At 36.6% G+C, this 27,353-nt stretch overlaps 1 protein-coding gene across 5 annotated transcripts in view; it reads left to right on the top strand.

The window, feature by feature from the left end:
- Positions 1 to 27,353, top strand: part of Kiaa1958 (KIAA1958 ortholog) — a 140,791-nt gene that overhangs the window by 89,049 nt on the left and 24,389 nt on the right. The window contains exon 3 of one of the 5 annotated variants that reach the window (XM_047524321.1): positions 19,296 to 19,379. The exons of 2 other annotated variants lie outside the window; for them this stretch is intronic. In XM_047524321.1, the coding sequence (XP_047380277.1) occupies positions 19,296 to 19,379 (84 nt within the window). Of the gene's footprint in view, positions 1 to 19,295; positions 23,591 to 27,353 lie in introns of those variants that run through there. 2 more of the 5 variants (XM_047524316.1, XM_047524317.1) reach the window with 2 other exon arrangements.

Genomic DNA, 27,353 nt, shown 5'->3' with positions numbered 1-27,353 from the left:
TTTTTCAGGTGTTTCTGTCACATTAATATATAAGGGTTTTAAAACATTAGAAGTATGCATATTTTTTTCACTCAGCACTGACCAGTAAATCTTAGTACTTTTGCTGTAATTTCTACCAGTCAAGCATAAGTAAACCTGTTATTGACCTCCTTTCTGCATCTCTCAAAGTGATTCATAGAAACAATTTTATTAATTTCCCCATAGAAGAATAAATAATTGTCTAATAATACAGAAAAACAGATACAAATACAAGATGATACTTAATGGAGTGAGGAAGCTATCACTGAGTGATATGGCTCAGTACTCTCCATTGTGGTGCCAGAAGAAAATACTAGATTTCCTATTTTCTTATGTAAACTAAGAAAGAAATTAAACTTTACTAAGTTTAAATGTGTTGATCGGCAGTAGGATATATACATAATGTAAATAAATACACACATTTGGAAGCTGTTCAAAAGCATTTTTCCATAGAGGTATAAAATCAGAAAGGCTTAGAGACCTTTAACAAAGACAGCAAATGAAATGATTGATTATAGTTGAGAACTTTTTTAAAATAAAAGCTTATTACTTAGTTATTCACCCTGAATTTCAAGCAAGGAAAATAAAGAATCCTTGTAATTCTGGTAGCTATGTTTCTGTGAATTTGACTTTAAGGGTTGATTCAATGAATATAAATATATTTTCATTTTTAGAGTATACTGAGATTTATGTTATGGTTCACTGGCTTTTTAACACTTTGTGTACTATTATAATTAGTACTACTGAATGTTATAGAAAGCAGCCATCTCATTGTTAAAAGAAAAGCTTTAATTTTCCTGTTTTGCCTATACTTATAAATGGATAGTAGAATACTAATCCAAGGAAAATACTCTTTAATTTTTATTTTATAATGAATTTTTCAAAAATGTGTTTTGTTATTATCCACTGACCCACTTAGAGAAATTAACATCCTCCTCCTATCCATTAGGTTATTGCTTCTTGGGTGGAATTTAATGAATATTAATAGCCTAACTCAGAAGAGAAGGTAATTTATTAGAGTTTCATACATTTCCATTTTTATGTGTTATCTGTTTTCCTTTTGCTTTGTGTGCCATATATCTTTTATTTCTAGTTGATTAATAAATCCTTTTTGTTTTTTGCTTTATTATGCATTTTCAGTACAAGATGCCTTCATATTTTGATCCTTACTAAGATGCATTTATGTGAATTGAATATAAATTTAAAGGAAGAAATGGTTTCTAATCAAAATTTTGTAATAATTGTTTCTATTGTGGGTATAGCATTTCATGTCATGAATTCATCAGATGTTACCTTGTATGTTGAGTTGGTGTTTGTTCTCAGTCATTGAAGCCAGAAAATGTCAGTAAACTTATGAAAAGCACTTTTCAAACACTGTTCTGACTGTCATACTGATGAACTGTTAACAAAGGATGATTCTTATTTAATTTCCAAAATGCTCTTTAGCATACAGGGTCATATGCTGTTGGCTCCCTTTCATTACTGCATGCAAAATAGCAGTAATACTAGTCACCACTTCTTGGGTTCTAATTATCACACTAATTACTTGCATTAACTCATTTCTCACAACTTTATGATGTTAGGACTATAATTACTTCCATTTTACAGAAGAAGAAACTAAGTCTCAGAAAGGTTAAAATGATCCAGGCAGCAGGAGAACTGGGATTCTGATTTGTGCTCTTAACCACAAGGCTCACTGCATTCTTACTGCATTGCTTCTCTTGAGTGTCTCATATCCTCCATCTTAGTTGGAAGTGCTGTTCTAGGCCCTGGACCACCTTCCCCTCAGTTTGCTTTATTCGTCCAACAGTTTCACTGCCAAAACTACTATTGCTCTTCTTTTTCTAGTTCCATTCTCCAGCTGCTCTTGTTGTCTACAGAGGAGGGAATAAAGATGTATTCAATAATTGAGAAAGACATAAACAGGGCAGCTTAAAACAATGCCTCCCACATTGAGACAGTGAATGTATTTTGTTGAAGGTTGAAGCACATATACAAACAGTAAAATTTTTTAAACAAAAAAGATAGTTTCCTGTGTTTTCTTTTGGCTTTATATTTTTCTTATGTAGTTTTAATGTATTTATTCTAATAGTTAAATTAATCTACTTATTTAACAAATATTAATGAGTACCTGCTATTTATTTCTTTAAACATGGATGAATCCTTGGGAGGGACAGTCTCTCACCTCCTAGCTTCTCTTAGAGCTTATGTTACAGATATTAGTCAAATGATCACACAAATAGATAATTATAAATCACTAGAAATGCTGTGATAGGAAAGAACAAAGAATCAGAGTAGGGGACGGTATTGGAAAATTCCCTAGGGAAGGGACATTTGAGCTGAGAATGGAGGATGAGTGGTTAGGAAATGGAACCCTACAGTGTATTCCTGATGGACAGTTGACTTGTGCAAACTCTTTGAGAATAGGCACTCCCAAGATACTGGAAGAAGAGTACATAGGAAATTGAATAGAAGCTGCTGTGACTAGAATGGTCAGTTTGATTTTGGATGTGATTGGTGAGTTAGACCACTGGAGCCTTGTGAGAAATATTGAGAATTGCACTTTAGGAAGGGCGGTAGGGATTCATGGAGGACATTGAGCAGGGGAATGGCGTGGGATCTTAAAAACACACTTGGACTGTGATATGGAACACAGTTTGAAAGGGAGCAGAAGTGGACATGGGGAATGCTCAGAAGGTAAGGAAGAAATGTCTGTCACTAAGTTCAACGTCAAAGCCTTATTCAGGCCTTCAAATCTGTAGTTTTAGATGATGAAAAGGTGGCACATGCCTGCAATCACAGCAACTCAGTAGGTTGAGGCAAGAGGATTGTGAGATCAAAGCCAGCTTCATCAGATTAGCACGGCATTTAGCAACTCAGCAAGACTTTGTCTCTAAATAAAATTTTAAAAAAGGTTGGGGGTTTGGCCCAGTGGTTAAGCCACTTTTTGTTGTTGTACCAGGTTCAATCCCTGGTACCAAAAAAGAAAGAAAGAAAGAAAGAAATATATCAAAAATAATACCATCCCCAGCACCGCAAAAAAAAAAAAAAGCCTTTGGAGTTTATCTGTCCCTGCCATCCAGGAGCCATCTTGGGACTGCAGCATGGTAGAGCCTATGGAAACTGAAACGCAGATCTGCGAGGTACTGGAAACCTTCAGGGATGTTATAAGTCTACAGGGTAGAAACTGTACTGCCTCAGATTCACATGGCTAGATGGGAAGACACTCAGACAACATGAAAAAAATAAAGCACTTCAAACAAACCAAGGTGCTCCAATAATAGAATCCATTGACAACACAGTAGAAGAAATGTCAGAGAAGGAGTTCAGAAAGTACATAGTAAAACTGCTCCATAACATAAGGGGTGAAATCAGAGATAAATTTCAGGAGGTGAAGGATCACTTCAATAAAGGGATAGAGATCCTGAAAAGAAATCAAGCAGAAATCCTTGAAATGAAGGAATCAATAAACTAAGTTAAAAATTCAATGGAAAGTATCACCAACAGACGAGACCACTTGGAAGACAGAACCTCAGGCAATGAAGACAATATATAGTCTTGAAAATGAAGTTGACCACACGGAGAAGATGATAAATTGCGTGACGTTTCCTCACCCAGACACAATGCCTGAGTGGCAGCTGCTGAAGCCAACGGAGTGGAGCTACCATGACTACTTCTGGGCTGATAAGAAGGGACACCCCAAAGCAAGGGCACTGTGGCTGGGTTCAAACTGCTTCTCCAAAAGCAACTAAAAGGCAAACTAAATGCAGAAAGAAATGTCTGAATTTGTCTGAGAGAGGATAAAAATTGAAGAAGAATATGCAAAGAACTGGCTAAGCTCTCAGAACTTCTTGACTGCACAGGAGGAAGGCTTCCTGGTAGAAGTGTGGGCCCAGGTAAAGAAGAGCCTGCCAGATGAAGCAGAAATTCATCTCAAGTTCTCCACCAAGCTTGACAGCGAGGTAGAGAAGCCCTTAATGAACTTTTGTGGGAACTTCAAGAAAGTCTTGAAAAAGTGTGACTACCATATCCTTGACCTCTGCAAGCAACTCGCCAGCCGCTATGTGTCAGTGGAGAAGGCCTGGAAAGCCCTCACAGAGTGGCAGAGATACCTGGAGATGAAGACCCAGCAACTGGAGATCGAGCTGAGCAACGTGACAAAGGAGGTCCACACAGGCTGGCAGTGACCTCATGTGCTGTGTGGATCTCTACAACCAGGCCCATTCCAAGTGGTTTGAAGAGATGGTGACCACCACTTTAGAGCTGGAGCAGCTGGAAGTGGAAAGGGTGGAAATGATCTGGCAACATCTGTGCCAATACACACAGCTGCAGCATGAGATGAACATGTTTAACCAAAGTACAATTGAGCCTATGAACCAACCGCTTTGAAAAATGGACCCAGCCAAAGACAGAGCTGTGGGGTCAGAGAGCACAAAATGGGCAGCATTCACCTTGTGGACATGGAGATCTAGACATGCCTGTGTGACCCCGGGGTGTTCTGTCCAGGAGAGGGGCTGTGTGTCAAGTAGAGAAGAGGTGGTGGCTCCTGCCAGGTTAAGCCACCTCCCACCCACTCTCCTGTCCACTAAGGAGAGAGCTGGTGATTCCAGAAGGGTGATCTAGATGGCCCAGATCAAATATTTCCAGGCCAAGAAGACAGACTTGCAACCCTGCCCTTCTCTCTTAAGACTGAAGCCTCCCAAGCCCCATGCCGTGCTTGTTGGTCTGAGGACAAACTGAGGCTAGAACTTTGTGATCCCTGCTGAATTCCATGGGGGTGGCTGTCACACACTTGTGCCCTTAGATACCCCAAGGCCCATCCTCCAGTTGTTCCCTTTGTCTTCAAGGCTTTGGAAGATCAAGGGAGGGTGGTCTCTGCCTCCAAGCCACTGTCAGGATCAGAATCATGGTTAGAAATCGCCATCAGCTCAGCCTGCACGTAGAATCCTTTACATCCCTCTCTCTTTCATTGTTCTCATTGCATTCCGGGAGCCCATTTGGTTTTGTGGGTTTTTTTTTTTTTTTTTTTTTGCGATGCTGTGGATTGAACCCAGGGCCTTGTGCCTTTGAGGCAAGCACTCTACCAACTGAGCTATATCTTCAGGCCCCCATTTGGTTTTTTTGACCTCTTTTCATCCCTGTGAGTCTTGGGGAAAGCCTGTTTTCTGTCTTCCCAAACCAACGCTGCCCAGAGAGGTCATGATGGAACTACCTCATTTGGCAAATTAGCCCCAAGTCAGAGCACTGAATCAAGGTTCCTATTAGACAAAAAAGCCAAAAATAGTAACTTCTTCAAACTGTATTAACAGTTTTTCCTTTAAAAATATGATAAGGCAATATTTTTGGAGAAAAATAAGAAGATTGAAGGGCATAGTTAGGACAGAATGGACTAAACTCTTGGTGATTAAAGATTTTATATATATATATATACACACACACACACACACATATATATATATATATATACATACATATACACACATATATATATAAAATCATATATGTCTGTATATTTATACACACACTCCTGGGATTGAACCCAGGAGTACTCAAACACTGAGCCACATCTCCAGCCTTTTTTGTTTTATTTATAGACGGGATCTCACTAAGTTGTGTAGGTCCTTGCTAAGTTGCTGAGTTGGTTTTGAAATTGATATCCTCATGCCTCAGCCTCCCGAACTACTGGGATTACAGGAGTGTGCCACTGCACTGGTAAGAGTAGTATTTTTAATTAACATTTTAAATTGGGAACAGAGTTTTGCTCAGTGTTAGAATGCTTGCCTAGCCTACATGAGACCCTGGGTTTGATTGCCAGCCCTGAAGGGGGAATGTTTAAATTAGAAAGATACATACCAAAATTTACCCAATTTTTGGATGATGGACTTAGTTTTTTACCTTCTAGGTACCCGTTGTTTTTTTGGGGGGGGGCAATTATGTTAAATATATATTATTTTATGATAAAACTAATCAAATTTTATTAAGAGAAAAATACATTTTTTAAAAAAAACTTTTGCCTCATGTGAATCATCTGTTTTTTGATGAAGGAGTGGATGAAGTAAGGTCTGTTTAAAATATTATTTGGAGGCTGGGGATATAGCTCAGTTGGTAGAGTGCTTCCATGCTCAACGCCCTGAGTTCAGTCCCCAGCACCACAAAATAAATAGGTAGATAGATAGATAGATAAAAATATTCTTTGTACCAGATGTGGTGGCACATGCCTATAATCCCAGCAGCTCAGGAGACTAGGGCAGGAAGATGGTGAGTTCAAAACCAGCCTCAGCAAAAGTGAGGCACTAAGCAACTCAATGAAACCCTGTCTCTAAATAAAATACGAAATAGGGCTGGGATGTGGCTCAGTGATCAAGTGCCCCTGAGTTTAATCCCTGGTGCTCTGCCCCCCCAAAAAGATAAGTAAAATATTTTTCGCTATAATGGAATCATTAAAGAATGAACTAAGAAAGAGGGACTTGGGTTGTGGCTCAGTGGTAGAGTGCTTGCCTAGCATGTGAGAAGCACTGGATTCAGTTCTCAACACTGCATATAAAAAAATAAAATAAAGGTCCATTGACAATTATATATATATACATATGTATATACATGTAAAATAAAGAGTGAACTACGAGGAGTACATGTGTAAAACTGTGGCTTTATTTACTGAAACTGGAAAATGTAAATGTCACATCTCAGAACTTATTGTATCTTTTGCTACTAACTTTTAAGTCATGCGAGAGTTAAAAAGCAGGATTCTTTTTGGAAATCACATACGATGTCTTAAATATCAAAACCTGATGGCAGCAGCTCACTGTATATTTTATGTATTATACCAATAGCAGATATTTCAGACACATCAGAAGAAGGTAGTCTTGATTCAGTGTCTCTGACAGTATAATAAAAAAAAAAAAGTGGAGGAGAAATTTCTACAGTCTCTAATAAGCAATATATCAAGGAGTACTGTCAGATTGTGTAGAAAAGTCCACAAGATGATTTATTACATTAATTACCGTCATATGGGTTTCATGCTGCTAAGCCTGCAAATGCAGCAACATTCTAAAGTTGATTTAAGAATATATTTTGGCCAAGACAACAATGCATCTTATTGTGATTAATATAGTACAATATTTATTCTCTTGTTCTACTCTTCTTTGTCCTTTACTTTGGTGCAGAATGCTTAATTTCTTTTCTGTGACTTAGAATTAACTTCTAGATTAAGGAGTTCTATCTAGTTTATTTTCACCCCTGCCAAATGATTGCCCTTTTCTGTCTTATTTTCTTAATATAATTCAAAAAAGCAGCAGTCCTAGGAGAGAGAAGTCCATGACTATACCCTTGTTTAATTCTGCACTGAATTTACACAGTCACAGTGCCCCTTACAGCAACACAGTAAGCTTATCAGTCCATAAGATGCTCAGTCTGGTAGAGTGGAGATCTCTGAAGAGCTGTTTTAGATATAGATATTAACTTCAGTTGTTCACATATGTCTGTGACAGAATATTCATTTATGCATGAATGCCTGACATTGGTGACCTTTATAGAATCTGGCTGGGTAGAATTAGCAAATGTTTGCTACAAATTAAGTCATCAGTAGAGGAAGAGCTCAGGTGAGTTGGAAAGACTGATTTAGTGAATTTGGATCACATTTTTTAAGCAGCAGTATGTTGGGTTGAACTTGGTGATTTGTGTGTCTGGCATAGAGCTAAGTGGCTTATTTTCCATCTTATTCAATCCTCATATAACTTTTAAGAGAAACGTGCACTTATACCCATTTTACAATTGGAAAAAACAACAGTGACAAAATTTAGACTAAAAAACATACATGGATTTATATAGCTGGTAAATGGCGTTACTGGAATTTGAAACTAGGAATTCTTATTGGCAAAGCTAGAGCCATTAGCCATTGGCCACACTACCTATGTCAGGTGAAAAGGGTCAACTTAAGACTTCAAAATGATCTTTTGCGATTAGAGAAACAGTGTTGAATTTAAGGATGATTTCAGAGAAGTTACAAAGTAAAAGGTCTTTATCTACTTGGTTTCTAGGAAAATAATTCAACCATTATTTTGTCTAACCATACTACTGGTCAGTTCAGTATGTTTTTTTGTTGTTGTTTTTTGGTGTGTGTGTGTGTGTGTGTGTGTGTGTGTGTGTGTGTGGTGTGCTGGTCATTGAACCCAGGGAATTATGCATGCTAGGCAAGCACTCTGCCAACTAAGCTATATCCCCAGCCCATGTTCAGTATGATTTTTGATAATATTTTTTATTAAATAGAAATCACTGAAATAACTATTGTTTTCAGCAACTGTTCTGCCTGAGAAATGAAAATTTTCAGAAAAGGAAACCTGTTGTTTGTTCAGTAGCATAGCAGGTACTGTAACTGAGACAGGGCTCAGGCTAAGGCTTATTAGAGGGAAGAAGAGTCATTATCAGGGCCTTCTAGGGAAGAGAGGGAGAACTCTTCCTCAAAGCATGGCCTTGTAGACCACACCTACTATTAGAACCATATAGAGCTTGCTAAAAATGCAGATTCCTGCACCCTGTTGACTTTAAATTAATTCCCTGTTGTGAGGATCTGCAAAGTCAGTGCTTTGTCTTCTTTGTGCATATGATGTGTCATCCCAACCTTGCTCCTTCCGCTGATTTAATGCATGTGTAGAGACAACAGGTGGCATGGATAAGATAGAAAGTAAGCCTTTCCCCAATCTTGTAGTGGTTTAATAAATACAAGTATATTTTGTGCTCTGACTTCTATTTTTTAAATTTTCATTAAGGAGAAATTTCTCCAGAGGCTCTGGAGTCACATAGCATACATCCAAGAAAAACGAACAAATGACTGATGTTTATGTAAGTGATTTCTGCTTCAGTGAAAAATACTATCAAAAATCATACTGTACTAGCTGGTACTATTCTAAATTTTAGTGTTCCTGAATGTGTATGTGATAAATGTATTTTATTCCTACTATTGGAAAAGATTAACTGAGCATAAAAATAATTTGCTGGTCAGATAGCTTCAACAGCCTACATGTCTGGCTTCAATTAATGATGTTAACAGTCCTAGAAAATAGCCGGATTTTAAAATTCTAAGAGAAAGCATAAAAATGTGCAAGGAGTTAGGTGTTTTAAGGAGAGAAAAGATACTGACTTTTAATACATTTTATGTTAACAAGGTTATCACAATTTATTTTCTCCTTTTAAAGTAAATATAATTTACTTAATATAATTACTTAATTTACTTAATATAATTTCCCCCCCCAACAAATTGCAGAAATTAAGTGTTATTGCAATTTTCAAATATGAAACGTGAATGTTGGCAAATATGATTTTCGTAACAAATAAAATTGAAGGTGGCCTATTTCCTAAGATCACCAAACAAGGATCATATTTTCTAACATACCAACATAGTTTTCCTTCAACATAGAAAGTCATAAGAAAATTGATTTCTCTCAAAGGAATATGTCTGTGATAAAAGTAAGTACCTAGTAGACAACACAACAGTATCTGTGTATTTCTTTTTTAAAGTGGAGATTGGGGTTAGGGAAAGAGAGCTATGCTTCGATTTTTATGGAAATATTCATTTTGTTGTGCTCTTTGGTTAAAGTATTGTTTGTTTTCCCCTTATCCTGATTGTAACATAAAGTTATTATCTTGGCAATATGTGTGATAGCTGGTGGACATTTACTTCCTAAGGATCTAGCTCTGGAAAAAGCTTCCAGGGCCTTTTAAGTCATTTCATACCATTATTATAGATGTCCACACCACACCAGCCTTGATCACAGCTGATTGTAAACAGTTCTATCAAGGATAACATAACCATATATAGTGCTGATTATGAGTCCCAAATTAATTCTATGCCACTCTTTTTTTGTTTTTGGTTTTTTCTAAATGCAGTCAGTATGGTTGTGAACTGGGCAATTACACACAGAGAGTTATCTCAGTAACTTTGAGCTTAGATGTTAATCACATCAGCTATTATCTGTTGAACACTACTACTTCTCAAGTGCTTTTCCAGACCTGGGAATAAAGCTCTGAAGTCCTGCTTCTTATAAACAGTCCAGTGAAGGACACAGATGCAAAACAAACAAATATGTCATCTGTCAGGTGGTGATAGATTTATGGAAGAAAATAACAGTAAAGGAGGAATGAGGGATGTCAGAGGTAGAGAAATGGGTATTTTATTTTTTTAAAAAAACAATTCTGTTAAATTTTTGGCATTTGAAGGTTCTTTGCATTTAACATTGTCAATCTCTTCTCTGTACACATTTGCAATTTCCATAGAAGGCCTTCCATGTGGCCACCCCGCTGGTCTGGCTTTACTCCCTTCTGCAACCTGTCCCCTCCTACTCTAAAACCAGGATTGGTGTTTTTATAGTCCTCATGAACACAGGTCAGACTTTCTCTTTGCTCAGTTTCTTCCAGGGATGCCCTTACCCTCCTATTCTGTTTAACTAAATGGTACCCAACCATTAAAACCATCCACAAGTCTCAACCTGTGGATTAGCACTCCTGTACAACTTCAGCTCTGTTTGACTTCTCACTTTCTTCTTTCTGAATTCCTGTAGGACCTAGAGCCTGTGTCATAAACTCAGTACCTAATTGCACAGTGCTGTGTATTGTGAGTTAGTCATCTCTCTAGCTGTGATGTGATTTTCGTAACCATCAGGAACTTACTTTTTGCTGCACATCACAGTTCTTCTTAAAATGCTAGGGGCATGGTGGGGACTCACAAGTGTGGATTAAATAATTCCAACCTCAACTTTATAAAAATAAATCTCACCAGATTTAGTTTTGCTTTGCAAATTTAAAATACATTCATGGATTTATCATTCACTGATTTATAAAGAAATTTGAACATCATTTCTCTTATCTGCCAAGCAAAAAGTGAGACAAAATACTCTGCTTTGAAATGAAAATAATAAAGGAGAAGTTAAACATCAGGGAATGTTTCTTATTGCTTCAGATGTATTACTTTAATAAAATCACATAGGGATGTGATAGCTAAGTTCATTTTTATTTTAAATTGGATACTGCAGCAATAGAAGCAAATGGATCTGAATTTAAATCTAACATAAATCTCCTCAAATTAAATGAGAACATAAGATACTGCACTAATTATGTGTTTTTCCATGCCATCTCCTAACAAGGGAGGAAATAATTGGATTAATGAGGCATAGAGACAGTGTAAATAAGTACAGAAAAGCTGCTGCATAAAAACTTGAATCCAACTGTTGGAAGTATTCCTGAGCCAATGCAAAGGCTTTTCTGCAACCTATCTCCAGGTCACACAGATCTCTTGGAAGTCAATAATTGAAAAACCTTTCAGTCTGATGGCTACATTTACTGAAAGCGTACTTCGCTGTCCTGGGTTTTACAGAATGGACACTGCTTTTGAGAAGCAGAGTAAGTGATAAGTAACATGACCGTCGTAAATGGTACAGTCAAGAAGTAAGTGACCATTCATTTGAAGAGGTAAAGTCACCCATTCCTTCTACACAGAATTCATCCACCCTCCCTACTTATAACTGGAGCCATACTGTGATAGAGTGACAGCAAGGACCACTAAAATCTCAGCCATCATGTACAGTGTAAGTTCTAGAGGAAAGAAACATTTTTAAAATCTATTTTGAAAGCTAATAAGCACATCCAGAAGTTCTTCCTTTCCATACTCAGGTCGATGCTTGGGATGTTCAGTTATTTGAAATACATGTTGAGTATCTGTAGATTTGAAATTGTCAGCAGTCCGTACATTTATTAAGTTGGTCTTTATGTATTCATTGGGTAGCTCTGATGTGCTAGGACATAGGCCGGTTACCTGGGATTCACAGATGACATGTACATAAAAAATAATTGACTTACTGGGGCAGGGTCCTACCTATATCAGTGTAGAAACACTGTTTAAGAAGTTTACTAAGGCCACCTCTAAGCATTCCTTTCCTTTTGAGGAGGTCACATTCTAACAAGAGTGAGGCAGAATGAAAAGATACGTAATAATATGGAAAAGACAGTGTGAGTGTAATCCATTTATTAGCAGATGTCTCTTGGCCTTTAAGATTTAGATAAGATCCCTCAAACCTCTATCCCACAATGTTTAAAAACTCTGATACCTTTCCTTTATTTGAGGAGGGGTGTCAGGTAGGCTTGGGTAGCCCTAGTTCCCTATGGCCCTGTCCACCTGCCTTCACTGAGGTAGCCAAGCTAAGGATCATTTTGTTGTCTGGGAATATTGTGTACCAGGTCATCCAGACATGAACTCAGCCCTTGTGCTCCATTTCTAGAAAAAGCCCCACTGTGTAAGACAGTTTACTGAAAGTTTCTTAGCATAGAAAGAGATGTTGTTATGATAACAGCATGAAAATCTGACCATGTTGTTTTCTACAAACTAGTTTTTTTAGGATAAAATACAAGATCATAATGCCCTGTGTGATGTGGTCCCATGGACTTTCAAACTTTTTCCTCACGTCACTCTTAGTCTTGACCACTTTGCTCCAGTTACACTGTTATTCCTTTCATTTTCTCAAATTTTGTCTTGATTTCAAGAATTTCCGGGCTGGGGAGATAGCTCAGCTGGTAGAGTGCTTGCTTTTGCAAGCACAAGGCCCTGAGTTCGATCCCCAGTACTGCAAAAAAAAAAAAAAAAAGAGTTTCCCATGTTCTGGCCCCTCCTCTGTTCCCCCTTCCCATTTGCATGACTGGCTTCTCTTTCTTAGGTCTTTTGAGAAGCACCCTTCTTAAATGAGTCATTGATTCTCTCTTATAACACCCTGCTATTTTTCTTGACAGCACTTGTGCCATTCGTCTAAAATTTACTTATTTGTGTTACTGTTCACTCAATTCCTGACCTCGATCACTTGCTCAGTGAACATGCCTAAATGGGTTAGACTTAGAGGGGAGAGAACAAGTATCAAGGGTGTTGCCAGGGTTTCAGGTTTTGTCATATGAGAGTGGCTGAGGAGACATTGACTGGGTGGAAGAGCAGATTTGTGAGCAGATCCTAAGATCTGAAGTTACATTCTAGGTCTGGCTGTGTTGTATCCTTCCAGTTTTCTAGGCCTTTGGTATTTCACCCATATTGTTTTTAAAATTTCCCTATATTTAATGTAATATAATAATGCATTTTTTTCCCCAAACAGTGACTCATTTGGTTTGCCTACTGAACTATAAACATACTTCAAAAAACTGACTTGCCTTTATAGTGTATCTTATTTGGTTTATTGAAAATTTCTTTATCCACCAGCATTAGGTAAGCAACAAAGCTATTTAACACAAAAATTATTTCTTACCCTGTACATTCCTTCAAACAAAATTCTAATGAAGTTTTGACTACTAAGTTATTGGTAAATGTCAAAATCTTCAGGAATTTAACCCTTTTTCATAGAGCAAATTTTATGTGATCACAAAGCATTCAGCAATTCTATCTTTAAGCAAAATAGCAAAAATGTCTTACCCCACCACTTCTCTTTGAAATCACCTTAAAGAGAAATAGAAACAAACCTTTCCTTAAATAAAGCTAGAACTTTTCTGTAACCCAAAATTTCATATAAAGAAGGACTGCTGAATGTAGTAATCAGATGGGGATATGGATATGACATCAAGACATGATGGATGTAAGAGACCTCCATTTTCCACTGAAGTGATGATGCATACCAAGGGGCAAAATTACCTGTCACTTCTGAAGAACTGGTGGACCAAGTGGGATTCATAACAGGCATGGAATTTTGCTTCCACAGTAGGAAATCTTTTAATTTCACAAAAGAAACATAATATCATCATGTTTGCAGGTGCTGGAAACCCATTTGATAAAATTTAACACAAATCCTAGATTTAAAAAAAAAAAAAAAAACCACCAAAATATGAATTGGAAGATAACTCTTTAACAAGTCTTAAGTAGATCTCTGTCAATCTATGTGTGTCATTTAACCTCAAAGTTAACATTTTTCTGTAAAGAGAAAATTCTAGGAGACTTTTTTTCACTGTATCAGTAATGAGCAACAACAATCACTGTTATTTAACATGGTAACATGGTTTTAGACATTCTCCATTTATGCATTTATATATATAATGATGCACGTATATTGATTTTTATATATGTATTACAGAAAAAGGGCTAAATACACTATTCAAAATATAAGGCTAATATGTTAATAAATATTAAGAATTAAGGCTATATACAATTTTCTGTTTGTAAATATAAAAATTTCTAAATTTAGTTGAGTTCCTATAAATCAATATAATAAAAGAAAATGGATAGGACAAAAATAATTCAGAAAAAATGAGAAAAATCAAGGGTTAATAAATGTTTGAAAAATATTAAATCTCACTTATAAAAATAAATGGAAAATAAAATCATGGAATTGTTCATCAATTAAATAAGCAAGTATAAAAAAATTTGGTATGCATTATAACTGGAGAAGTGATTAAACTAGCACTCATATCTTATGAGAGCATAAATTGCAGTGAAATAACAATATAGTGGGCTGGGGAGATAGCTCAGTTGGTAAAGTACTCGCCTTGCAAGCACAAGGCCTTGGGTTCGATCCCCAGCACCGCAAAAAAAAAAAAAAAAGAAGAAGAAGAAATAACAATATAGCAGTTGTACTTTTAGAAATTCATTCTGTATACATATGTACACACACATGGCGGCTGTGTGTATACAACATTGTTTGTAATAGCAACTGATGAAAATAATGCACATGGCACCACTGCAGGGAATTAAGAAGTTAGAAGAATGTATTATGGTATATCCATGTAAAATACTGTGGAGTTATCTCTAATACATTGCTAATGGTAAAAGCAGGGTATAAAATAGGATGTATAGTATATTTATTTCCCTATCTTGAAAGAAAACAATGAGCCTAAAAATTGTACCCAATCGGTTGGTAATATTGATTGCAGAGGGAAACAGTAACAGAAAGTTAATCTGGGAGGATGACTTACTTCCACTCTGTACCCATTTGTCCCTTTTAGACTACTGTACTGGAAGCTTATATTGCCCATTTGCTTATTTGTTGGTGCTGGAGGTTGAATATTCATTAATTAAAATCAAATTAATCATGGTCCATGTTTTTAAAAAATAATCTTAATTTCTAAGAACATGTAGGTGGTATTCTAGTGAATGGCAGATTGAAATGTAAAAATTACTTCTAGATGGACAGCAAATCAAAATATGTAAAGTAAAACAGCTAAAGCTTTTGGAAGAAATTGAAGATCTTCCATGACCTTGGAATAAGAAAGATTTCCTAAGCAGAACACAAAAAATAAGAATCATAAAGGGGAAAAGTGTGTGTGTGTGTGTGTGTGTGTGTATCCTGACAATTTGGTCTACATTAAGAACTCTTGTTCGTTAAAAGATACAAAATAAAAAGGCAAGACACAAACTGACAGAAGATATTTGAAAAACCTATCTGACAAAGGCTGATATCCAAACAATAAGAAAAGAGCAATCTAATAGAAAAATGGGCAAAAAACTTGAACAGGCACTTACTTCACATAAAAGGATATCCAAAGGCCAGTAAACATGAAGATGTGTTCAACATCATTAGTCATCAGGGAAATGAAAATTTAATCCACAATGCAGTACCACTACACACCCACCAAAATGGCTAAAATAAAAATACTGACATTTCTTAGCATTGTTGAAGATGTGGAGCAATCTGAACTCACACAGTCATGGTGGGGAAAGTAAACTGGCACAGCCACTGTGGAATATTGGTTGTTGGTAACTGCTAAGGCTGAGGATGTTAACGCTTATGACTCAGAATTTCTGCTTCTAAATAGACCCCAAAAGAAATGCATGCACATGATCACCAAAACATACCTACCAGAACGTTCATAGCAGTTTTATTAGAAATAAGCCCCAAACTGAAAATTAATAGAACATAATGTCAGATAGCATGGGAAATAAATGGTGATAAATTCACACAATGGAACGTTACACCACAATGAATATATATTGCCTACAGATACACAGCAGTGTGAGTGAAGCTCACAAGTACAAGATTGGGCAAAAGAAGCCTCCTAAGATTCCATTCGCATGTGTTATGGTAATAGTCCAAACAAACCTATGATGTTTCAAGTCAGAATAGCCATTTTCTTTGTGCAAGGGAATGACTGAAGAATAAAAGACTTCTGGGATGCTGGTGATGTTCTTTCTTGATTCAGTTACTGAATTCACAGGTGTATTCTATTTGTGAAAGCAAATCACATGCTCTTAATGACTAGTCTGCTGTATTATGTGTACATTATACCCAATAAAAAGTTTTTAAAAGGAATGGATCAGAAGATTTTTCTTAAAATAGAGATACATGCAGGATAATGGTAATAGTTCTCTATTATCGATTTTCTCTGGCTTTATTTGATTTTGCTATTAGCTGAAAAACATACACTTTTACTTGGTTTTTAAAACATTTCCTTTCCCTTATTCATGTAAAATGAATAGGGTGTCTTTGCCCTTCCAGCCTCTCATGCATTCCAAGCTCTTAGGAAAGACTAAGGCAGTATAACATTTCTTAATACAATTGAGTCCCAGGAGAAAGGAGGGAAAGTGTTTACAAAAAGGCTAGGCTAGGGTTGGGATATAGTTCAGTTGGTAGAGTGCTTTCCTTGTATACACAAAGCCCTGTGTTCAATCTCCAGTACCACAAACACACACACACACACACACACACACACACACACAAAACAGGCTAAGGATGAGTAGAAGAGGTATGAATGTGTTAATCAACTCTGAGTGGGTTGGTTCAGTGCAGTAAATATGGAAGAGACAGAAGTGGGAGAGCTGGCTGCCTCACCTGGGCACTGTCACAGTGATATGCCCAAGATAGCACTCCAGCCCCTTCCGTAGTCCACCCACCAATACTGTGTAATTATGTCCAACAGACTTAAGACACTTATACTCATATACCCGTTAAGAGAACTTGGAAAAAATTATATACCACTCATTTTTAAATTGACACCCAAAGATTTTTTAACATTACATTTATTTTTGTAAAAAAGGAAGTCAAAATTATTAAATGTTTTATTAAATGAAAATAAGAATTGACTTTAAGTAGAGTCAGTACCTCATAAGATTTGGTAATAGTTATTAAGTACTTTGTGAATTAAAGCACACTAAATCTGAAATAAGTTTTATTTAAACCTCTTCATTATACTGAACATTTGGTAGTTGTGTAGAATATTCCAGTTCTAGCCTGCCTATCCTATAGCCCTTCAGATGTCCTGAATTCAGAGCACCTCAGTTCAGGCTGCAAACCCCATTTCTAATGGCAGATTTCACCCATATCAGAATCTGTATAAAGCAGAGAAGAACAGGAAAAGTTAGCAGTTTAATCATTGATGTATTAATTTTGTTGGCTTCTCAAAAGCCTTTTATACGCCAGAGCATAGTAGATTTAGGTTGGCAATGGCAACAAGCTCAAACTCAGTCTCCTTCCTAGATACTTAAGTTTTAGAAAAGATCCCATGTGAAAATTGAGGAACTGGAAAATTTTTCCCTAAAGTTGTCTGTGAATGTTTATTTCTTAGAAAGTCTTTGCTTGACATTTGAAGACTGCCGTGATATATATTTGAACAGAGAGCCAAAATAAACAACGTGCTGGCCCCTTTGACTTTACATGTAAATAGTCAAAGAAGCCAGCTGGTAAAAGGCTACATCCAACCTGTGGCTTTCATGTTTTTGATGGAAAGATAAACATCTTTATTGTTGATATATAAATAATTTCAACTGGAAAAAATAGCATAACTGAAACATGTTCATTGAAGCAAAAATGCTTTTGTATATATGAATATTGGAAATGTGATCTCAAAAATGTGCCTTTATAAATATCTAACTAGTGAATTTGAGTTTCATTTACAAAGTTATGTGGATTTTGGCAATTCTTTCTTATAGAATTACCTTAGATTTTTTTTTTTTTTTTTTTTTTTTTTTTTTGGGTGCTGGGGATCGAACCCAGGGCCTTGTGCTTACAAGGCAAAGCACTCTACCGACTGAGCTATCTTCTCAGCCCCAGAATTACCATAGAATTATTTTAAAATAATATGATTTTAAATTTAATGTTACTCAAATGATATCTTTGAATTTAGCCATGTCAAAAAGAAAAAAAAAATAATCTAGATAAAATAGAGTAGGGTTTCCTACAAAGAGCACAGATACTAGAACTCAAAGTGTGGTCTCTGGAACCTCATCGTGAGTGTGGAGGTGCTGGCTCAAATGCAGAGCCCTAGGCCTGCCACCTGCCAGTCTGCACCGGATAGAGCATCTTCAGTGATTTTGAAGCACAGTAGAGCGCAAAGACTGCTGCTCTTGAATAACATTACTTTATCATGGACGATTTAAACAGAGGCACTTCAAGTCCTTAGGCAGAGTGTAAAACATTTAATAAATAATAATAGCCTAATTCTTTTTCTTTTCTTTTTTGGTAGATGGACACATTTATTTTTATGTGGTGCTGAGGATCAAACCCAGTGCCTCAAACATGCTAAGCAAGTGCTCTACCACTGAACTACAACCATAGCCCCCAGGAGTCTAATTCTTATTTTATTCTCCTTCCCTTATAGTCATGAAGCTTTCCTCCAAACTAAATGTTTTTTATCACTCATTATAAACTGCCCTGCAGTTTACATTTACCTGAATTGCTATAGAAGAGCAAGTATCAAATGCCCTAAAAAAAATATTAAGTCTTTTTTTTTTTTTTTTTTTTTTTTTTTTTTTTTTTTTTTTTGGGTGCTGGGGATCAAACCCAGGGCCTTATGCTTACAAGGCAAGCACTCTACCGACTGAGCTATCTCCCCAGCCCCTTAAGTCATTTTTAAATACAGATTTCTAGTGATGTGTTAAAATACCAAATTCAGGTATTTTAGTTTAATTCAGTAAAAAGGAACCAGTATAATCTCTGGTTTCACAAATGAAATGATAATCATCAGAATGAATGGATCAGTTCTCATGAGGCCCACACATACTGCATAGGATAAATAGCACATTTCTGTTCCCTGTTTTTCCCAAAAGGAAGGCTACCTGTAATCTCACTCTTGCCACAAACCTTCACACACAACTGTGCCAGTGACGTAAGAAATTCACTTTGTAATGGGCCATACTCTAGTACATTTGTGAAACTGAAGTTGGCTTTTATAATGTGACAGGCATGTAAATAGTGTTTTATCAGTGATCTCTCTACAATTGATTCCTTCTTTTCCCTTTTCATTATAAAAGGAAACTTTATTTCAGAGTAGAAAGTGCATTGTCTGAACTCATCAACACCCTCTCTATCCCTCCCCTCCCCAATTTGTTGCAGACCAGGATGAAAGAGCAGCTGAGCTCAGCAGGGAGCAGAATGAGAAAACCATCCGGAGCACACAGACTGCGCTCCGCAATTTCCGTGAGTTCCTCATCTCCAAGTACCCTTCTGAAACAAGAGAGATTTATGTCATTCCTTGCAAGGAGTTGGATGCCTACCTTGCCTCTTTCTTTGTTGATGCGAGGCAGAAGGATGGGTCTGAGTATGAACCCAACAGCTTGGCGAATTACCAGTGTGGGCTGGAACGATACCTAAAAGAACACAGGTATGGCTACAGTATCACCAGGGATAAGGAATTCAAGCGTTCCCAAGAGGCCCTCAAACAGAAGCAGATTGAACTTCGCTGCAAAGGAAAAGGAAATAAACCACACAAGTCCATGAAGCTTACCTTTGCTGATGAGCTTATCCTGCGGAAGAGAGGTCTGCTAAGCCGATATAACCCTGAGGGTCTGCTCAACCTTGTCTGGCTTAATAACACAAAAGCTTTTGGTCACTGCACAGGCTTCCATGGATCTACCTTGAAATGGGGTGATATTCGACTCCGAGTAACAGAAACCGGACTGGAGTACTTGGAGTGGATGGGTCAAGACACTGGTGATCTGAATGCCAAAACCAAGAGAGGGGGGACAGATTCACGTGTGTATGCCACCCAGCATGCCCCACAGACCTGCCCTGTACAGGACTATAAAGAGTATGCCCAGCGGCGGCCCCCTGCCATGCGCTATGAGGATGCCCCTTTCTACTTGTCAATCAAGCCAGTTGTAAACTTGGCGGCTCTGCATTGGTACAACTGCCAGGCTCTTGGCAAGAACAAGCTGGCCAAGATGGTGAAGACCATGTGTGAGAAGGGCAACATCCCGGGCCGGAAAACCAACTTCAGTGTGTATCAAAGCTGCAGCACCTTATCTGAGGCCCAGAGCAACCAGCTGGTGCTTATCTGTAACAACCTCAGCCAGCAGGCTGCCCAGTCAGTGGCTGGGCACTCCAACAGCGGCAATTTCATCGTCTCTGCCTCCTATGACTCTTCCTCAGACACTGCTTGACCCAGGTGGCCTCAAGACCCCAATTTGGTTTCTGTGTCCCAAGAGACTGATGATACACTGCTTTTCATTCCCTTTCCTCTGCCCTCAGTGTTAACTTTATATAAATATAAATATATAATATATTTTTCTTTTTACAAATAAGCCAATGGAGATAGTTTAGTATTCCTAACATAGTATTTATAGGCTTAAGACAAATAAATGTACTTGTGGATGATTATATATAATTACTGTTACAGACCTTACAAAACCATAGTGGTTCTCAGGCAACACTGAGCAGAGAAAGAATTCCGTTTTTAAAAACCTGTTAGAAAAGAAACAGAGTCATCATAGACACTGTGTCCTCAACTCCTGATTTACCTTCTTACACACCTCTCACTTCTATTAGTCTCCTTCAGAGATGACTTTATTTTTTTAATTTTTAAAATTCTGTATTGATCATGGAGGAGACAACACTAACTTTACTGCTCACATAATATGGTATTCAGCCAGACAGAATATGAGTGGTATAAACCTGACATCAAAGTATTTATCCATTCTTTTTTTACTTAAATTAGAATTTTAGCTCCTGTGCCTCATTTTTTTGCAGTGTATGAAAATGCATATGTTTATCTAACAACTTTTCTTTAGGGAAAAAGGGAGTAGAAGGAGGAATAAAGGTGCCATTCTTTTTGGAAGATACATAATTTTTAAATAATATGCAAAGTCTAATCTTGTGGCAAAAAAAAAAAAAGACTGTTATATAGCTCATGTTTTACTGGTGTGCTTGAACCCAGATAGAATTTTTTTTAACTCTAAGAAATTAATGTAAATGAAGTTTGATTATGAGATTTACAAGAAATTTAGAACTACCAAAACTTTGAAAATTATCCCAGACATTAGATTATATATCAAGCATGAAAAGAAGGTAGAGAACAGAAGTCTTAACAAAAATCTAAAAATACTAGTCAAGACAACAACAAAAACCTCATCCTCTTGAAAGCTCAAATCTCATGAATTATTTATAAGTATTAAACTTCAGTCTCTTTTCCCTTGGGAGGTTACTTGACTGCAGTTGAGATCAAAGGAATATTGACACTTGTTTTAAGTAAAAATATTTTGTTACTAAGTTTAGCAGATTCAAAGCATTCTTAAAAATGTGGAAGTTTCTTCTACAGTAAATATAAATGCATTTATCTGTAATATCTTGCAATAATAGTAATAATTTTAGCCAGACATTTTTGATGGTTTTTCTAAGGTTTTTAGTTTTCAAGATTTGAAAACTGACTGTGATGAATTATTAGTTAAGATGCTTCAAAAAATAAGTGTAGACATTAGAACCATAATAGAGGTGAGCTAGGTTCCTATCCTGTATAATCATTAACACACCTCCAAATCTTGGTTGGTTGGATCTGGGCATTCTATTGGGAAGTATTTGTTCTTCAAGGCAACCTCATATTTTACTTTAGCTAGGAAGGTAGGTGGCATTTTATGTACTAATTTATTGTACAACCAGGACAGATTTCCCTCTGATTTACTTTGCTAAGTTGTCACAGAACTGAGCTTTCCCTGGTTGGACAGCTCTTTCCATTACAAAGTGAGAAGCACAGAAAGACCCCTTCCTCTAAGCTGTGGCCCACATTTGGTAGAGTGGGAAGTCTGCTGTGGCTTTGTGTAGTGGGATTAACTTCATTTTCATGACTTCCTCAAAAAAGAAGCATTCTTTTGTACATGTAGAAAAAAGAAGAAAGGGAGAGGATATTACCTTAGCCTGTCCAACAACTTGGAAAAGAAAATGAGTTATCTCTGTTTTATGGTGAGATCATAAGTCATCCAGATCATAGCCAAGGAAGTGTGTGTCACTTCTCACCACCTTTTTCCAGTAGCAGTTTGTAATTAGTTTCCAGTGATTTGAGCTATAGACAGGGGCAGTGTCTTTCCATCTGTGAAGGCTAAGTGAGCTTTCATGGCAGCGCACTCTGTCCCCTGCCCCCACCCCAGTTCATTTTAAACAGCACCGCTTTCTTGGTTCTCTATACAAACCCTTCCTGCTCTCCTCATTCTAGAACTAGTCTGTAAGTGCACAAGACAGCTTACTGTAAGGGAATTCTTTTTATTAAATAAGGTTATTTTTATGTGGGCTTCCTCTCTTTTTTAAAAGGTTTCTATAAAACACTTAAAATGTTACTGTGTTTTACCCTTTTGTGGACATAGTTTCTAAATTCTTGATGTGTCATTGATGTTGTTTGTTTTATGGTGCTGAGGATAGAACTCAGGGCCTCATGCTGGTAGGCAAGCCCTCTACCACTGAACTACACTCCCAGCCTCTCAATATGTTTTTAATAGCAAAGTAAGTTTGTCCTGAAAGAAGAAGGGTAGTCAGGATGCACTGGAAAATCAGAACTAGAAAATTTGTAATCCTTATTTGTGTTTATTGAGGTAGTGAAATGAAAATGTGTCCTGCTTATTAATACTACTGCATTTTCATTTAGGCAAATACAATTAAATTGAGAATGTGAATTATTTTTATTTATATTTTGCAGTGATAATTCAAACCAAATAGGAACATTGTGACATTTAGATTCAGAAAATTGTTTTCTGAAGATTGGGTTAGTGGAAGTGTTAGCCAAATTATAGTATTTCTTTGAGTAAATTAGGAAAAAATCGGCAACTACCTCACTTTTTTTTCCTGCTCTGCAGAGGATCAAACTTGGCCTCCCACATGCTAGGTAAGCACTCTGCTACTGAGCTACATCCCCAGCCCCTGTACTTTTATCTAAACAATACTGAGGACATAACACAGCCAGATGCCATTTTTATTATTTGAAATTTTAACTTAAAAAAAAATATTTCACACTGTGGCAGAGATGGATGGCAAAATCTTATATGTGCTGTAGAAAAAATTCAGCAGTACAGCTGGTGTTCAATACAACTGAATGTGCTGCCTTTCCTTGGGCAGTCCTGATTCATACAGAAACAAAACAATTTTTGCAAAATTTACACGTTTAAGATCAGTGTAGTATCATGCAAGAAACTCTCCAATGCCCCTCATATGACTGGAAGTTTTGCATCATCTTTAACAAAAAAACTGAACCTTTACGTCACCATTTGGATGACAGTATTACATAATTCAGGCTTCTGTATTCATTTAAGTGACTGTTTATTGAAAACCATTAAGCAATTTTTAAAAGTCAGGATATTTGAAAAGGCTAGAGATGTCCAGGTTATTTATCTAAGACACCTTATTCTTAAGATTCCATTTATTATGGCCAATAGGGCTGGTAGTTCATAAATATATATATAACTCTTAAATATATATATATAAATATATATATATATAACTCTTAAAAGTATTTTATATTTATTTTCCCTATGTTAATTCACTTTCCCTATGTTGAGTCCCTGCCTCATCTACCAAATAGTCTGAAAAGTTCCTGGCATAGATCAGATCTCTTTGGTTTTTCAGATCATTGTTAGCTGAAACTTTGATGGCATTAACTTGTCTAAGTCCTATGGCTTAGCTTCCAGATTCCATGAAAGCAGTGACTTAATGAGATGAAAATGTATAGTCACTTTTTTTTTTTTTGGAATTTTTTTGGATAAAGATCTAGACACTGGGAGTGGTACAGAGATTTATAAAATAGTTTCTGCTCTGAGGATTTATAAAAGACACTGTGACGAAAGGTTCATTTTTGAGAGCCTAGTAAAAACCTCTCTGATAATACTGTTTTGCATATTTTTCCTAACTTTGTACTCCTGCAGTTTGTCCATTACATATTGAGTATGTTGCTTTGCTTTATGATATATAATACTGCTTTTTTTTATTGTAAACAAATGGGGTACAACTTGTTTCTCTGTACATGAAGTAGAGGCATACCATTTGTGTAATCATACATTTACATAGGGTAATGGCGTTTGATTCATTCTGTTATTTTTTCCTCCCCCCAACGCCTCCCTATAATACCATTTTGAATATCATGTGGGGAATGTTCCTTAGAGCCTGTTTTAAAATCAAGGTAAAGCCATTTCTATTACCATCCATGGTATTCACATAGGTACACATGTACATAGGAGTGTACAGATCTCTCATCAAAGACTCACTTATTACACACTTACAGTGAGCCCTTGTGCTCAGTGCTTCTCTAAGTTGTTTTTCCTAATTCTCACAAAAAATTACTTTAGGTAACTATTGTCTCATATATGTAAATGAGGAAATTGGAGATGTCAAATGGATTGCACATGTCACAGTTAATGCATAAGAGCATCAGTATCTGAAACTAGATCCAGATCCCATTAAACCCTGTGCTTTTCTGCTGTAGCCACTTGTTCAAGAAGTGATTTGTTGTGCTTCCATAGTAGACCCTCTGAAGTGATAAATTGTAAATGAGATCTCTGGTATAATGAAATCACTATCCATTTAACTCTGAATTGATTAAGATCAGTGCTACCACCTAGCATGTTTATTAGCACAGTATTATTTAAGTCCCATCACTGTACTTATTTTGAGATGGACCCTCAACAGAGTTTGTTTTCCTGCTTGGCCACTAGTAAAGAACAGAAGTTTGTGTCACTCTTTAAAGAACATCTAACTTTGTCATGGAGTTAAGTGTGCATAGAGAATGGTGTATTTAAGTGACTATAATTTTTTTTTTTTAACCCCCAAATAAAGCCAAAAACACAATTTCAAGAGAATACCTATAATTCAAACAGGGGGTGGGGTAGGTTCTAGGCGAAAGCACCTCTCTTAGGCCCATAAGTTGGTAGTGTCACCAACCAGGTGCTAAATAGTGGTTGCCAGGGAAGTTGGTCTCACCTACCAATTTGATGCCAGAAAATTAACAGTATTAAGTAGAGTATTTTGTTGGTTTTGGTTTTTAATGAATTATGATTACTAGAGCAGAACTAGTAACACATATTACTAGTTACTAGAACTGTGACATGGGCAATTCATTTGACATCTCCAATTTCTTCATTTACATATGTGAGATAATAGTTACCTAAAGGGATTTTTTATTTTTCTTGGGGAAAAAAAATAACTGTACTTATGATTCCCAGAATTAGAGATAAGAGTATAAACCCATTCAGATTTTTTTCTAGTTTGACTATATCCACAATTTAATATGAGAGAAACACTTCTGATTTTTACTCAGCCCATTTCTGACTGGTTTTCTTTATCTAATTAGAGGAAGGGTGTATTTTGATTTTCATGTCTCTAGCCAAAATAAAGTTATACATAGCATCTGTAAATACAAACTATCATATAATCCAGGAAACAAATTTCTAAGCCTAGAGGAAAAAAATCAAGGAGACTAAATGATAATTTTTTGCAGTAGGATATTTTTTTCAAAGGTCCTTTTAAAAGGAGTCACAGGGGGCTAGAGTTATAGCTCAGTGGTAGAGCACTTGCCTAGCACATGTGAGGCACTGGGTTTGATCCTCAGCATCACATAAAAATAACAATTTTTTTTTAAAGAATACTAATTATTAAAAATGTCATGGGGGTATAGTTCAGTGGTAGAACATGTGCTCGAGGCCCTGGGTTCCCCAGCACCACAAACAACAAAAACAAAGTAGTTATAAATACTATAGAATTAGCAATAAGTTTAATAATTATTTCTCAAATAGGATTTCTTTACACAAGATAACATCTCTGCACAACTACGATATGATATGTTTGCAGATAGATAACTGGCAAAGGCACCTTTTCTCTTTTTTTTTCCATGGATCTGTGGTTGAACCCACAACCTCCCGTGTATTATTAATGGCAAGCACATTACCACTGAGCTACATCCCCAGCCCTTTTATTAAAAAATTTGAGACAGGCTTTTGCTGAGTTTTCAAGGCTGGCCTTGAACTTGTGATCCCTCTGCTTCACCCTCCTGGGTTACACGTGTGCACCATCGCACCCAGCCCTAGTGTTTTTCCCTTAATTTATGGTGTTCAAACATTGCTTTTTTTCCTCATTTGACTCTAGCTGAGATTATGTGAGTATATAGCTTTTCATAAGGCAGAGTGATAGAGCTAGGATAATTTTAGAGATCCTTACCATCAAATACAGCTGGGATGAGAATTACACAGCAGATATCATCCTTTTGATGGCTGATGTATTTCTAGTGATATAACAGGAGAAAGGAGGGTGCTATTGGGAAACTACCAACAACTCTGATTTCATTCTTCTAAAGAGAAAAGGGAGATAAAATTTCTCATAATCCAGCCTATTTGTAAATTGACCTTGTGGGCCTTCTAAACTGAGCAAAACACCTGATTTGGTATTGAACTTTGTGTTACTTTTTAAGAGATAGTATTTTAATACATTAAATTGAGTTTTTATGTATACTATGTGATACCATGTCATTATCCATTAGAATCAAGAGTTATTAATTAGGTCAGAGCCCTAATTTGATTAGAATATTAATTGGGTCAGAGTATTAATGTAAACCATTGTCTTTGTTGAATAATAATCATAGAAACTAGTCCTGAAAAGAACCCAAGAGATCCTAGAGCCCAGTGGTTTTTGATGCTGAAAAGAATAAGAGTATCATGTCCTCTGGGGTGTATGGGTGGGGCACATTCTGCCAGAATTCTGTTCTCTGCTCCTGCTTTCAATTCTTTGAGGTTCACTAGACTGAATTACATGCTTCTACCTCTATTAGGTATCCTTCAGGTATGCCGGCTAGAAGTAAGATTAGAGATGTTAATCTACGCTTCTGTTACAGAGGAGGATACAGCCCTAGAGAGAAGAGATGAATGCCCAGGTGCTCACACCTTGTTAGGGTTAGAGTCAGGACTGGCTCCCAGGCATCCTCACTTCTTATCTATACATAAATACAAGGATAATAGAGTATTTAGACAGGAAAAATAATCCTACATGGAAGTTAACCTTGAATTAGAAAGGAGTATCTTTTTCTTGTTTTCCAAGTTTTGATTTTTTAAGCCCTCAAATTTTTATTAGGAGTAGATTGATGCTGTCAGTTTTCAAGTAGGCTATTTTCGAATGTGAAATTTCACTTTTAATTGTATAGTGTTATATCTTTGT

This window comes from Sciurus carolinensis, chromosome 14 (genome assembly GCF_902686445.1).
Source record: "Sciurus carolinensis chromosome 14, mSciCar1.2, whole genome shotgun sequence".
In the NCBI taxonomy this organism is placed as follows: Eukaryota; Metazoa; Chordata; class Mammalia; order Rodentia; family Sciuridae; genus Sciurus; species Sciurus carolinensis.
The sequence above is the reverse complement of the archived record's forward strand: the minus strand, read 5'-3'. Positions and strand labels throughout refer to the sequence as shown.